Source organism: Electrona antarctica, assembly GCF_951216825.1.
Source record: "Electrona antarctica genome assembly, chromosome: 7".
Classification (NCBI taxonomy): Eukaryota; Metazoa; Chordata; class Actinopteri; order Myctophiformes; family Myctophidae; genus Electrona; species Electrona antarctica.
This window is the reverse complement of record NC_136812.1, coordinates 37,428,677-37,444,582: the sequence shown is the minus strand read 5'-3', so window position 1 is coordinate 37,444,582 and position 15,906 is coordinate 37,428,677. Positions and strand designations below refer to the sequence as shown.

At 43.6% G+C, this 15,906-nt stretch overlaps 1 protein-coding gene across 1 annotated transcript in view; it reads right to left on the bottom strand.

The window, feature by feature from the left end:
• usp46 (ubiquitin specific peptidase 46) overlaps positions 1-11,474 on the bottom strand; it is a 16,099-nt gene extending 4,625 nt beyond the window's left edge. Inside the window, exons 1-7 of the mRNA XM_079506370.1 lie at positions 11,075-11,474; positions 7,612-7,692; positions 6,837-7,050; positions 4,523-4,767; positions 3,714-3,790; positions 2,746-2,829; positions 1,293-1,490 (exon numbers count right to left, since the gene is read on the bottom strand). Coding sequence (XP_079362496.1) covers positions 1,293-1,490; positions 2,746-2,829; positions 3,714-3,790; positions 4,523-4,767; positions 6,837-7,050; positions 7,612-7,692; positions 11,075-11,110 — 935 coding nt within the window. The 5' untranslated portion in view covers positions 11,111-11,474. The remainder of the gene's footprint in view (positions 1-1,292; positions 1,491-2,745; positions 2,830-3,713; positions 3,791-4,522; positions 4,768-6,836; positions 7,051-7,611; positions 7,693-11,074) is intronic.
• Positions 11,475-15,906: the final 4,432 nt, after the last annotated feature.

Below are 15,906 nucleotides of genomic sequence, written 5' to 3'. Positions count from 1 at the left end.
GTTATTGACAGCTGGACAAATCAGACGCCAGCGTCTTCCCCCTGGCGATAGCATTTCCTCCAGGATGGATGGGTTCTTTTTTTACCCCTCTATCACACAGAACTATGTTTTTTGTGTCCATATCACTACGCCCAAAAAATAGTTCCATGTGATAGAGGGGTCAACAATACAAATTACGTTCGTTTTGTGGATTCATTTACTTTTACTGCGTGGCCCCAGTGCCCCCCACAAAATGACCGGAACTACTTAATATTGACCAAAACCAGAGCAGAACTCCCACCATGGGACTCGGGCAATCAATTAATACAGTTGCAACCACTATATTAATGGCAAGTACAACTTAAGTTAAAAAAATCTGAACTATCCCTTTAAGGCCCTGACGGACTGAAAGTCAGAGGAGCACAAAATCAAACGCATCAAGTGCAAGAGCGCTTTGTTGGTGGTCAGAGTGCATGCTTAACGTAGAGAAAGAAAGAATAGAGGCCTGCGTTAATGCATGCTCACTCACACGTCTGGCGCCATTGAAAGTTTGAGAACCACCGATATTAGAAACATCTTTCAGAAACCTTAGGATTATGAAGACATTGTAGACTCTGCCTCAGGTATTGTGAGTCAGGAGCTCTATGCGTCACATTTACCAACACATGCTCACTACCAACATCATGTCAGAGTTCAGGGACAACAAGACGAGTTACCAACGGAACACAAACTTGAAACTTTCAATGAAAGGAGAGTGGTTCAATTCACTTATGAATGAATACCTCTGCGCTATTGCCGAGTTATGTCACATCTTTGGAATATCTTCAGTCCCAGCACGCAAAAAGCAAAGCAAAGCAAAGCAAAGTTCTTTGTTTACCCAGGGTGAATGGACTAAGCTCGAGATGCTTGTTTACAGCCAGACCCTGCTCATAGAACATTTCATGGTAGGGGTTCAATGCCTTGCTCAAGGGCACTTCAGCGGTGGTAATTTTAACGTGCCGGTCCGGGGATTCGAACTGTCGACCTTCCGATAACAAGACCGCTCCGCAAAGCGTTCGGCCACCGCTTCCCCCAACGCTGCCCCCAACGCATGCCTAGTACAGGCACCCCCCCCCCCCCTCCCCCCATTCTGAATGCCCATAGACAAGTTTAATATCACGGCACATAAGAACTGTGTTCCAAAAACAAACAAATGAGCCCAGCAGTTTGACTCATATATGGGTATGAAATGGGTATGGGCAAGACAACCACCCAAAACCTCCTGGTGAAAGCACTGTAGCACCCCCCGGGGAGGGGTCTGGTGGTGAGCGTACCTGCCACAGTGGACCACCACGGCCACCAGGTCGTACATGCGGTCCAGGTTGACGGCGTCGGCCGACGTGTTGAACAGACGCAGCTCCAGAGGGAAGACCACACGGTACGACAGCTTGGTGTAGCGATGCAGCTGCTCCATGTACTTAAACCTCTTCAGGTGCAGCGCCAGGATCATCGGCAGCTTCTTCACACGCATTCTATATGCACGCACACACACACACACACACACACACACACACCTTTGTACTACTATACCAGTAAGACGCCTGAGGGCGAGGTCGCGTGCACGCATCCTCCTGGGTGACAGCAGACTGCTGGGTGAGCGCTGGCGCTTTGGAATGGGGGGGGGTCAGATCAACATATCTGCCTGGGTGACAGACTGCTGGGCGAGCGCTGGCGCTTTGGAATGGGGGGGGTCAGATCAACATATCTGCCTGGGTGACAGCAGACTGCTGGGTGAGTGCTGGCGCTTTGGAATGGGGGGGGGGTCAGATCAACATATCTGCCTGGGTGACAGCAGACTGCTGGGTGAGCGCTGGCGCTTTGGAATGGGGGGGGGTCAGATCAACATATCTGCCTGGGTGACAGCAGACTGCTGGGCGAGCGCTGGCGCTTTGGAATGGGGGGTAGGATCTTAAAGATGGAGTGCCGTGATTTTTTTCCACCCTAAAACATATTGTTATATAAGGAGGTATAATTTTTTCAAAAAAAGTGTACAGTATTTGTTCAAATGTTGTTTTTATGTGGGCACGCCCACCAGTTCCTTAAGTATGCCTGGTTTGCCTGGTGGGTGGTGCACTGGTGATGGGTGGTGATCCACCTGAACTGAAGCACAGCTGTAGTTGTATGATAAAGGGGGAGGGGTTAGGGGAGGGGCTGATAGTGTGATGTCACTATATTACTGTTTATTTCATTGGCCCGTTTGACTGTCAAGGGTTCAGCCTCCAGGAAGAAACCCTAAATACAAAGTTAATACACCATTGCACATAAAAACGACTCCAGGGTGTCTAATAAAGTACTGTCACCTCATATTTTCGGGCATGTTTCGCCAGCTGCACTAATACTTCCGTCTAGAGTTTAAATGGACATGTATCAGCCAAAAGGGAGACATCGAAGAGGATGGATCAACATATGAAATGTGAGAACAAGTCAGCTCCATTTATGGAGATCTAAGGGTTTGAGGTCAGATATAGAGAACTGGCCAATATTGATGACATCAGGGATCTCCATATATGGGCTTAATATTGATGACATCAGGGATCTCCATCTCTGATTATGTCACGTGCTCTCTCACCCCGACACACAGTGACAGGAAATGGACAATTCCATGGTTAACTGCGACCTTCGGTCGCAACTAGGACAGCAACATTTCAGCTCAGAACTTTAGCAATCCGCCACCGGGGATTGAGTCATGACAAAGCATTTTGAACGTGGCGTGGGTGTGTGACTGACCGTTTCTGTGCTTCCTGCTTGCTGCAGCATGTTTCACAGTAGTATTTGTATTCGCTGCACAAGGTCTCTGTGTTGCTGAAGTCCCTGTGGAGGAGAACAAAGCCTCGGTTAGGATAGAGCAGTGATTCAACCTTCCTCATTTCAACCCCATGTTTGATATACGTTAGGCCAGTGTTTCTCAAACAGTGACACATCAATAGGTTTTCTTTAACCCATTTTGACCTGAGATCAGATTCTAAAAATGTCTTCTACATCCTGACAGTTTTCTGAAAAAGCTTTTTTTCAAAGATAGCAGACCTACAAGCTCGTAGCACGCCACTCGGTGGCGTGCTATGAGCTTGTAGATCTGCTATTTTTCAATAGCTAAAGCATAACATAATGCTAACACCAAAAGGGGTTCCCGCCCAAAATGGGTTAAATAAAATAAAAAATAATAATTCTACAAATTTTAAAAACAAACAAATCTAGTAGATTACACAATTAAATAATAATTATAATTACCGGTATATTTTTCAAAAATAAAAAAGGTGCTAGAGTGCCCAGTTTACTCTGAAAAGCCCCGCCTTCCATTACCCCCAAAACCAGGAGGCATAAACTTCTGATCTCTCTATAGAAGCATTTATATTCCAAACGAGATGCTTGATTAAGTCAGAATTGAGGACAGAACATTGCAGTTTTGATCAAAATTATTATTTTTTAGCTTTAATTATTTTTACCTAAATCCACACTGTAGACTCCTCAGTGTTTATTTAACTCTGAGAGTGTACAAATGGTACCAAATTGACCCGGTTGGTTCCATTTGTACACTCTCAGAGTTACAGCCCAATAAGGGTCCATTTGGACACCGGGTGTTACCCCCGGAACCGACGTGTAATAAGTATAATTCAGGCTTCAGCCAGCATCATAGAAAAAAAAGGGAGGACAGTCTGCGATCATACAGCGTGGATAAATAGTGGGTCATGGCCTACCTGAGACAGTGTGTAATTGATGTGTTCTGCTCCACATCCACAGACAGGTCCAGAAAATCCTCATCTTTGCTGCTCACCTGTTGAAGGGAGAAGATGAGACCTTTATTGATCCCGCGAGGGAAATTAAGGCCTCTGAGAGCAAGAAAGGTACTGTAAACACAGCAGGGTAAAAGACGTCACACTCAAAAGAAACACCATCAATAATGACCAAAATATACAACAATATACACCCTCAACCGTGGTTGTGGGTTGAACAGTGGTTCATGCAAGACAAAATAAAGAAATAAGAGTGCATTGCACACAGTAACCATGTCTGATACTGTCCGTGTTGTAATGGACTGTCGTTATGTCAGAGCTACTGTAAGTGTACAGTAATTAGTCTATTGAACGAATAGAGTGACCATCGTCAGAAGGGTTTGTGCAGAGATCAAGAACCATCAACAACTGATTGTGTCTAATCATGTGCTATGCGGTTATGCCTGGCCTGCACGGCAGTGATTCTTAGCAGACACTGAACGGCGGCAGCTTGGTGTGTAAGGGTATTTAGGACCTATGTCTCGCTCAAGGCCATGCAGAAACTAGATGAGGTCCAAGAAGCACACTGGCAGAAAGGAATTGAGCCGTGTTATTTGACAAACCCATGAAGTGACGAATCGTTAAACTACTACTGGATGGTCAGTAATACAGCATGAGCTTCAATTTGTCAGGAAATCAGTCTGTTCTTCAATTGTAAAGACTCTTTGTGGCGTCTCCACCGTCGGCTCCCGACTCCACGGCATTCAGAACGAGGCAACCCAACGCTGGCTTACCGTCTCACAGTTGAGGCAGCGCGTCTCGTTGGTCAGCGTGCCTTGGAAGATGTCGTGCACCCAGGTGGGCTCCGTCGTGGTCTTGTTCTCCGGCTCCGCGTCGGCGGCGACGGGGCCGCCGTTGTTCTTGAGGCGTCCGTTCTGCTTCTCCTGCTTCTTCTCCTCCTGCAGGATGTCGGCCACCGTGTTCAGAAGGTAGTTGAGGAACTCGTGGGCGTCCTGTTGCATGTAGTTGTCGAACAGGTCTGTGTGGGGGGGGGGATTGAACGCAGTTAAGATGGTAAATGGTGCATTTATATAGCGCTTTTATCCAAAGCACTATTACATTCACCCATTCATTCATACACCGGAGGACATACAGCGGAGGAAACCATGCAAGGTATCAACATGCGAGGCTGGGGAATTGGCTTACTTACTAAATTGGGACATGAAGGGGAGATTTTTTTTCCTTTTTTCCCCTCTATTGTCTGGGAGGGGTATGTGTTGCTCAACAACATAGTCTTTTCATTATTTGCCTGCCCCTGAGGTCTCTTGAGATTTCTGTTATTGAAAAATTCAATAAGAGAAAAGAGGTACCAAGAGGTACCAAACTGCACATCGGGAGCAATTAGGGGTTCAGCGTCTTGCTCAAGGACACTTTGACACCAACTCTGGGAGAGTCTGGCCTCTCTACCAGCCACTCTACTCCTGAGCCACTGTCACACCAAGGTAGATGGTTTGGGTTGTCACAATTATTACATAATCGTCTAATCACAATTATTTGAGATAGTCGCAATTATTTTGTCATAATTGTTTCCAAGCAGAAATGCATACAAAAAAAATGCAGAAATAGCAGATCTAAAATGTATAAAAATGCCAGTAATTTCTAGGTATATTTCAGTTATTTGTCATATCTGCCCTGTGCACCTTTTTATTACAAAGCCAAACAGAAATGTAATATCTATTCATGATGTTCGAATTTCCAATGCCAAAAACACGATAAACTCGTTAATCGCATTTATTTGTGTGACAATCAATCGTCAACTTAAGTGTAATCGTGACAGCCCATTTACGGTGATCGCAGAAATTGAAACAAATCGTTGGCCCCAGCTGATAATACAGAGGTCTGATCACACTCCTGTTTCAGACGTTTTACCCTCAATCGTCTAATGTTATTGTTTGTAAGGTTAAGAGCGAGTGTGATTTCAATGTCATTTATTTGATTAACACTCAAGTAAGATGCCGACTGCACATTAACCGTTTCAGCGCTATCATTTATTGAAAAATTAGGATCTAATTCACGCCAGCATTTTTTCCAGTCGAGCTCTTATTTTGAAAAGCCACAGTTCCAGTCTACCGGAAGTAGCTTATCCTAGGACGCTCAACGGAGCCGAGACAGGCCTTGTTTACAATGTGAATCCAAACCGGGGATCTGGAGTGCTCCACATCGCCGGCTCTGTGCCGTCAAAGAAACGCTGTTTTGACCAAAATGCCATCTGGGACAAGGAATAGGAGATACAGGCGATTGAAAGAAACGGATAGAATGGATTATTATGGCGACGACGATCTAAGAAGGACGATCCAGTGCTGTGCTAACAACATAGCTAGCTAACCGGCTAACGTAAGTAGCATTATGGCTCGATCGATCGAATGCACTATAAAAGCGCAATTGCCATTAATCAACGGCAATGGCGCTAAGCGTTAGTATCAAAATTAGGCTTCAATTGGCATTAATCAACGGCAATGGCACTGAAAGTATTAATCATCAGCCTCGGATGATAATACAGAGGTCCAATCACACTCCACTCCTGTGCCAGAAATATGGGTGAAATGTGAGAGTTGGGGAAGGTGGGGGGGGGGGGGGGGAAAGAGAGAGAGAGAGAGAGAGGAGAGAGAGGAGAGAGAGAGAGAGAGAGAGCGCGAGAGAGCTGACCAAAGCCCAGTCTGAACAAAGATGGGCATTGTTCATTCACAGAAAGAGCTTCCTCCAAGTTGGGACGACGGGAGAACAATCTGCCTCTATTCCACTTCTCCGCTCTGGACGACCTTACCACCAGCACACACCTGACCTTCACCCCAACAAACTCACCTGCGCTGCTACCGGTGCACCGCGACTCGGCTATCTGCCGATGAAACAAAGCTCACACAGCTTCACGTGGAAAAAAAGAATCCTTGTATTCAACCATCACTGACTCCTGCTTGCCCTTGATTCCAACTTTGCTCTCCGTTTGGTGGCACTGACCCCAGTAGGAGCAGAATAAGCATGATGTATACATGGTTGCAGGCCGGTGTCACACACCGAACAGAGCGGATATACACGCTCACAAGTACTCACCGTTCTCCTTGCGTAGCCGCGAGATGAACTTCTTGGGCGGGATGACGCCCACCTTCTTTTTCTGCGTGGCGATGCTGTGGAAGAGGTCGGCCAGGCACGTGAGCAGGTTCTCCTTCTTCTTCTGCTGAGCCTTATAGGCCAACACATTCTCCCGGAAGGGTCGGCAGAAGTAGAGGGCCTGCAGCACTGAGTTACAGTAACATGTGTTTCCAAACTGTGTGTGTGCATGTGTGCGCGTGTGTGTGTGGTGTGTGTGAGAGAGTGTGAGAGGGGGGATAGTTTAGGAGGGAATGACAAACAAAAAACAGAGAGGGGGGGGCATCTTCCCGTTAGAGGAACAGAATACAACAGTGTTCTACAAAAGCCTTCAAATAGTACCGGCTTAAGTTAACAAATGAAAAAGGACCTCCATTCCATATGTTGCTATGTTCGTGGTCGTAGCCTGAAGGCAAAACTTCATCCATCAGGTAAGCAAGTGAATATGATGATGATCCTTATCTAACTCATCAATACTTTGCTCTCAGTGCATCTGGCAGGTGCCTGGGAAGCTTCAGACTTGAGGGGGAGAAATGCCTCAATTAAGAGACTTACTGGCACATCCACAACATCACCACCACCACCCACCACAAGCTGTTTGCTTCAATAGTGCCAGCAATACAGGACGTGACTCACACTCTGTGTGCTGGCATTTGTTTTGAAACAACAGCCTGGTGCTCTGGACAATGACCTATGTTATAATGGATGAGAATCATGGGGCTATTTTAGCGGCACTTACGTTGACCAATCCGAAGTAGTGTTCATTGATTGGGAACTGCTCCGGACCAATGTCTTTCTCCAGAGCAGAGGCATTGGTGCCCTGAAACACAAGGTTAAAAAGAAAACGTCAATCTTGTGCGTTGAATATTAAATAAGTACATACAGTATGCAAATAGTTATGCACGGTCGATCTTCTTCCAGCCTACGCCTTATGGTAATGTTTACTGAGATGGCACTAAGGCCTCTGCCACTTCAAGAACGCTGCAAAGCGAATGCATAATTATGGAAATATTGTCCAACCATCGGCAACAGATTACTGGAACCAGAGGCTTCAAAGCTCTGCTGAAGAGATGAACCCAGACAGTTTATAAGCCTGTCTCATTCAGTGCCATTGATTACTCTATTCCTGTGACAGTTCCTGTGTTGTCCTATGACAACTACATTCCCGTCGATCAGGTTTCATGAACCATTCAATGTGCCCGTACAAAGCATACAAAGTCATGAATACTTTGTTTAAATGAGTCCGGGGCTGTCTGTCAAGTTAGAAAAGGGGTCATTACACTGCAACATTTCAAGAGTATTTAACATGAATGTGGCACACACCACTTATCTCTTGACAGACCCTTTTTACATTTCAGAATTCAAAGCCTCTTAGCTTTGTCAATCTGCGAGGCACTGCTTTGTTGAGGAACACAAGAGACACTTAGACGGCTTTGACAGCCAATGACCGTTATTTCTCTGAGTCGAAACAAACCCCTGAATACCTCTTTGTTCCGTTTACAGTACACTTTGAACCCAAGGTTATGCACGCATGCATTGCACGTGTATACTTATGTCTGGATCTGGCATGCACACATCACATGTACACACAAATACACACATCATTTCAACTTAGTTAAGATCATGATAAAAAACTTTACTTAATTGGGTAACCTGTAACCACAGACTCAAAATAAAGTTTTTACTTTCATTATCCACTCGAGCCGCTACACAAAAACATACATGACAGTATTGACATGATAGCAGTAAGTAACAGTCAGTCAGTCAGCTTAAGGCACATGAAATAACCTAAAGTACCTGACTTCCAGGCTCTGGCCACTGATAGGGAGATGCTCAAACTCCAATCAATCCAGACTGTTGTATAGGTGATGTAAAAGCACTGGTTTAAACGTGTGGTGCAAGTAACAATACTCAAGTACTATACTTAAGTACAATTTTTAGGTATTTTTTACTTTCTTCAGTATTTTCAATACTTTGACCCCACTACATCTCAGAGGCAATACGTTAGTTGCTTTGTAGTTGTTTATTATTACAAAACACACTAACCAGTAACCACTTCAGCCCTTAGCCGCAATTTGCAATTGTTTTACAATGGGATGAATCTAGCCCGTCTCCGGACCCCCCGGGTTGAGCTCCTTTGGACCTACCACGTAGGGTCCGGTATCACCGGATTCAAGCGACATGGGATGCAATCTGATTTCCCCTGACTTACCCCTGTGCTGCGGTGTGGGTGTCACGCTGACATATTCCAAAAGAACCATATGAACGCTATAGGAGACAACGAACCTTCTGACCCCCCCCCGCGAACAGCTCAGAAGCCGTTAAGTATTTTTAATGTTTGTACGACCGTTTTGGCAGCTCTGAAATTCTCTCTTGTTGACATCCCATTGTACCGCCTCCAGCATCTCGGTTGGCTAACTGCGCCTCCCTACGCGCCTCGTAGGCGCAGCTAGCCAACCGAGATGTCAACAAGGAGGGACCGAAGAGAGAATTTCAGAGCTGCCAAACGGTCGTACAAACATTAAAAATACTTAACGGCTTCTGTGCCGTTCGGGGGGGGGTGAGAGGGTTCGTTGTATCCTATAGCGTTCATATGCTTCTTTTGGAATATGTCAGCGTGACACCCACACCGCAGCACAGGGGTAAGTCAGGGGAAATCAGATTGCATCCCATGTCGCTTGAATCCGGTGATAAGGAACCCTACATAAAGTCATCAAAATGTCAGAAACTTTAACGTAGGGTTCCGAAAGGAGCTAGGGATGAATCTAGAGTTGCAATACCCTCCATTGACTCCCCACTCATCCAATTTGGTTTGTGATCTGCTTGTCTTAAACGTTAAACTCACCAACATTGCAGCTGTAGTCCAAGCTTGAATTATGCTCTTTCAATCTGCCGAGCTTGTTTTTCATAAAAATCCCCCGTAGACATGTTATGAGCTACTTTCTGTCAAGAAATTCTGTGCAGGTGATTCTTTTTCTAAGTGCTGGAGTTTGGAAGCACTCGTCATAAGTCACTGAACGGCCCTGCGTACCACCCGAATTTGCACATAATGCAGGAGGCAGCAGCGCGACCCGTTAACAAAAACGAGTGCTTCCAAACTGCAACACTTAGAAAAAGAATCACCTGCAGAGGATGTCTTGACAGAAAGTAGCTCATAACATGTCTACGGGGGATTTTTATGAAAAACAAGCTCGGCAGATTGAAAGAGGATAATTCAAGCTTGGACTACAGCTGCAATGTTTGTGAGTTTAACGTTGTTTAAGACAAGCAGATCACAAACCAAATTGGATGAGTGGGGAGTCAATGGAGGGTATTGCAACTCTAGATTCATCCCATTATACAAAAATCTAGAGTTGCAAATTGCGGCTATTCAGCCCTATATACTGTAAGCTCACAATGTGCCGCATCATCTGCTATTTTCAAAAGATTTTGTGAATTGTCAAATGGGACATTCTGTACAATGAATACTTTTACAAGTATATTTTGATCCTGATACTTTTGACTCAGGTATATTACTTATATTATAACAGAGTATTACTATCTACATTGCAGTATTGATACTTGTACAGTACTCAAGTAAAGTATGTCTTCACTGTGTAAAAGTGGCCCTGGGTTTCCAGGAGGCTGAGACACTGTGTGATGACACTGATGATGATGATCATGGTAAAACATGGATACTTTAGCAATATAACACCACGTCAAAGTAAAATAATAATAATACCAACTTGGTATTATAAACCAGAGCAGCAAGGCAGGGCTGCCTTCAACCAGCGCTTTTCACAACTACAGGTGTTAACAACTGTAAACAACACAGAACAGCTGGAGCCCAAGCAGAGCAATCAAGATGATATTACCACCATCATCCCTTTAGGATTACATGTGTGACACCAACAGAAACAGATTATACAATCAGAGCCAGCCCAGGCATGTCACCTCCTGCCAAGACAGTCACCAGGGACAGCTACACTGTCAAAACCCTCTGTGTTCTAATGCATTTAAACTCTGCGTACAAATGAAAGAGTCCATTTGGTTCCATTTGTAGACCCTTAGATTTAAATAGCATGCCTCCTCTTGCATCCTCTCTGCAAGGACTCTCAGGGGGCACAACATAGAGTACTAGGGCTAGGCTAAGGTGCATCATGACAGTGGCAGCAGCAGCCTGCAGGCGATCGATAGAGGGGGGAAATGGCTAGTTTACTTACCATATTACAAATGGAGGCGATATTTCTGACAGTCATTTAGTTTACAGTGTCCACCTCGCCGTCATCTTTATGAAATAAACATGCTTTTTAGCGGAGCAGGGCAACAATGCTTGAAGATGGAGTGAATTCGCAGCCGCGGCTGGCTGCCTGGAGGCCACACTGACTGCAAGAAAGCCCCCCAACGCTAAAACACAGCAATGTCTGGAGTATATGAGACCATGAATTAAAATAAAACAGCCCTCAGCACCCAGACGTCTTCATTGTAGTGGACATATTATCAAATATAACGAAACAGTACACAATAAATGCATTCTGCTGAGGAGTAAATAGACGAAGTTGCAGCAGGTTGATTGCAGAAATTAGAGCACAAGCATGCTGGGCGAGAATATTGTATAGTCCCGCCCACCTTGAAGAAACGTCTATAGCTGATTGGTCGAGTTGCTTCCATATTTGATTGACAGGATAAAAAGGCCATACGGAAGCTTTAGAGTTAATGCCAGGTTGAGGCGCAACCAATCACCGGCATTTGTATGAAGTGGTGGTTTATGGGAGTTTGGGTTTGTTTTTCCCATAGACATATATCTACCGGTATGCGTTTTTCCGGCTGTAAGCACTCTATGGTAAGCAGTGGGCAGTTTAGTGAAGTTAATCATTCTACTATTCTAGTGTGGGATAGGGTTGGTTTGAATTTATTACTAGAAGAAGACATGACAAAAAGAAGGGAAAAAACTAAAAAAAACACAGATGTGCTGTCGTCCACAGTTAACAGTCTTGTGTTGAGTTGTACTAGAAATGTACTGTAATTCTCTGTTATACTTCAATCAATCAATCAATCAATCAATCAAAAACGTTACACCATTATTGTTACACAATTTATGAATTCACAAATACATTTTGTTTTGTCCCCTCTTTCTGAAATGAATCCAGGGAAAATTCCCTTTTAATTGTATTTTGTGAAGATTTGTTCCCCCCACCCTTTCTGGCTCAGTGGAAGTGAAAATGTGTATACCTGTAGTCCTGCCACAATATTGCAATTTGCAAATATTATAACTATTCTGTTCTTGGGAACAATCATAATTGTTTACATGATTTTTAATATAACTCTGTCTAGTATACTGTAGGTGCTGATGCCTATGATTAGTAGGCTATATATTGCAACTTAATTTGTCATATATTCTTATAAAGCTTACTTTCTGTCGCTGTACCAATGTCAATGAAATATTAAAGCCATCTGAAGCACAACTTATGGTCCCTGGACCTGAGTTTGGGAAGCAGGCCTAGTAGCCTACAATGTGAAGAAGTAGCCTACTGCAACTAAAGTTGTGAAATTGTACTTTTGCAGTGAAGTAAAAGGTCCAGTATAAAAATGCCAATAATGGAAAAAAGAAAAAAAGCCCTTAAAATTGTACTTGAGGACTTTAATCTAAATTAGTAAAACATACAATTTGTCACACCATTATCAAAAGGATAAACACAAAAAAGCCATTGGGGTCCTTTCATATGTACTGTGCAGATTATGTTGTTGGTGTTGCATGATGTAATGTGTGTGTAATTGCATTAAGTCCATGCAACATAGGAGCCAAAACAGTGGGTTGGGACCCATTTGTGGGTCATGGACAAATTTGTATGGGTCGTAACGACTTGAGTAAAAATCCCATTTAAAAGTAAAACAATATAATGAATAAATAAATACATATACATTTTAAAACAAACAAAAATCTAAGAAATCCCATAAATAAAATAAAAATAATAATTAAGAAGTATAGTGAAAATAGGTGCAGGAGAATGCCCTTGTGTGAAAAGTGTGGGTGTGCCTTCCACACTAGGGGTGGGGATATGTACTTAACCCACTACTATAATATAGATCTTCAATTGAAAAGTATGGATGGAAGCTGTGAAACCTGCAAAACATAATGAGGCTCCCAAATTGTTGCATTGTTGCATCACAGGTTTAGTGCTGTAAAAGAGTGGGTGAAATTATTTCCCGTACAAACTACTTTCAGTTACGAAATATAGTCATAAGAATAGAAAACAAAAAGTCAGATAAAGGACAACAATATCAAATATTTATAAAGTGCATGCTAAAATAAGAAAAAATTAGGCACAATATCACAGTAGGCTATATAGCCCTTATAGACTTTATAACGCTTATTTAGCAATACATTGAGGGCAGAGCCCTCATTTTCAATGATGCCGAGATTACAAAAGGCATAATACAACAGTGTAATAATATTGAAAACAACAACCAGTGAAATCATGGAGTCCATTAGTTTACATTACAGTTTTGAAGGTAGGAGGGAGAATTATCTCTGATGCATTTGGGGAGTGCATTCCGGAGGGGGCTGCAGCCACAGAGAAGGGCAGCCACAGAGAAGGCCCTGTCGCCCCAGGTTCGACGCCAGGAGGCCAGCATCACTGATGTGAGGGACTATGTGGCTCGAGGAGGGCAGAGAGGTAGAGGGAGCCAGGTTATGGAGTGCCGTATAGGTGGTAAGGAGCATGTTCAAATGGATTCTTTGTTATCCAGGCAACCAGTGGAGGTTGTGGAGGACTGGTGACTATTATTTAATCAAAACAGTTTTAATAAGCACACCTGGACACTCATGTATTTAACATGGTCATGGTCATCCCTTTTGCTAGAGCACGATGAGAACTATTGAAAGGTCTTATCTTAGGATAAGACAGAGACGCACTGAAAGGAATATTCATAGCGGCATTAGCGGGTATGACAGGGATGCTCTCTGAGGGGCAGAGTCCAGGCCTCTGAGATAGAATCTAAAGTAGACTTTCTATCCTCTGAGATATGCTATCCTCTGAGATAGAATCTAAAGTAGACTTTGAAGCCTGGGTGAATAAGACTAGATTGTCAATCGCCCCCTGTCACTAAACCTCACATTCTAAAACCAATTAGGTGGTCACAACGAAGAGGGAAGGGAGAAAAGACTGAGGTTTCTCTCAGGGGCCCAGCAGGGGCCTGTGGGGCCCCAGGGCCCTCTGAATTCAGCATAGGGTCTGTGTGCTTTCACAACACTCCGCCAATAATTATCTCCTTAGCATTTACATCTGAACACAACAGAAAGGAAAAAGAACAAATACCAATGACAAACAGACTTCAAGGGAAATGGGGGAGAGAGAAAAAAAAGGAAATGACAGAAAGCATGATGAGAGTTGTCAGTTTGTGAGTTATTTTAATCATCTAAATCTGCAAAGTACATTTCATCTGCCTCTTGTTAAATTACAACACTTTGCCAAAACTGATTGACCAATAAATAAATGACATCGCGGCATACTAAGGCATTGGTTCTCAACGTGGGGTCCGGAGACCCCCAGGGGTCCTTGGGGAGGTTCCAGTGGGTCCCCAGTAAAATGTGTTAATATAGCATCACAATCAGTTTAAAGTTGCAGTTCACAGTTTCACACATCCAAACTTGATCAGAGAAATATAAATGTTTGATCAATAATGCCCCGTCAAGTATTGTTTTCACACAAAACACATCTATAAAGGACTTTTATAGCACCTTGAACTTGGCTCAGTCTGTCTGGGCCCTCATTAACATTAACAATATGTATGAATCACAATTATGTATGAATTATGCCAAATTAATGCTTTAGACTAAGAAAAGCAGAGTGCTATAGCTCACTTCGTGCCATGCTACAAGCTTGTGCATCTGCTATTAGTAGGGGCTATTTTTTATTGATAGGTTGAAAGTAGACTGACAGGAAATGGGGAAGAATTTTCTCAATTCCTATCAGATATAGTTACGCGTGCAAATCATCTGATAATTATCGGTGACTTCAACATTCATTACAATGACCCATCAAATTCACTAAATAAAGCTTTTACATCCCTTTTTGAAAAGATTTTATCCAAGTCATCACAGAACCTACACACCGAAATGGAAATACCATGTCCAGCTTAATAAAAGCATACATCCCCCCACGACCTCTACGCTCCCAAGATGCAGGAAAACTCACAGTCACACATACCACAATAAAATAACGGTTTGGGGGGCAGAGCATTCACACATTGTGCCCCCTGTCTCTGGAATGCTCTCCCACAAACCGTTAGAGATGCCAACTCACTAGACATTTTTAAATCTAGACTTAAAACCCATCTTTTTTCCCTGCATTATGGTTCCCCCTAGTTCACTGAAATCACTATATTCACCTTGCTCTGCCCTGAGGTTTTAAAACCTTATGTTATATTAATGGATCTTCTGAACGCATTCTTACACCTATCTGTGATGATCTATAGCTGTGTCCTATCGCATGGTACTTACTGTATGTCAGCCATGTGTATTGACACACTGTATTATGCTTTACTGTATTTCTTCGCTATTGTGTTACCGTGCTATTGTGTTTTTTATTGCTGTTTTTTGCTGTGTATTGTTGTGAAGTGCACAGAGACCCCTTGGGGTGATGTTGCACTATAAATAAAAATAAACTGAAACTGAAACTGAAACGGATAGAGATGGGGGGGAAGACACGCGGCAAAGGCCGTCGGGATCGGGAGTCGAACCCGCGACACGCCTTCAGGCTGGCTCAGCAGCCTAGGTGCCCAGACGGCGTCCGGGCCAGCACAGTATTTCTTTGACATTTTTGCCTCCATCATCCATTTTCGGGAGAAGTAATCTCTTTTTTGTTTAGTTTAGTTTGGATGTGTTTGTAAAGCATTATGAATTTCCTAGAAATGTGCTATACAAATAAACTTGCTTATTGCCTTACCTCACCTTGCCTTTTGCATACTTGGAACCCTCTTCTGACCAGTGGACCTCATGGGACCCTCTTCTGACCAGTGGACCTCATGGGACCCTCTTCTGACCAGTGGACCT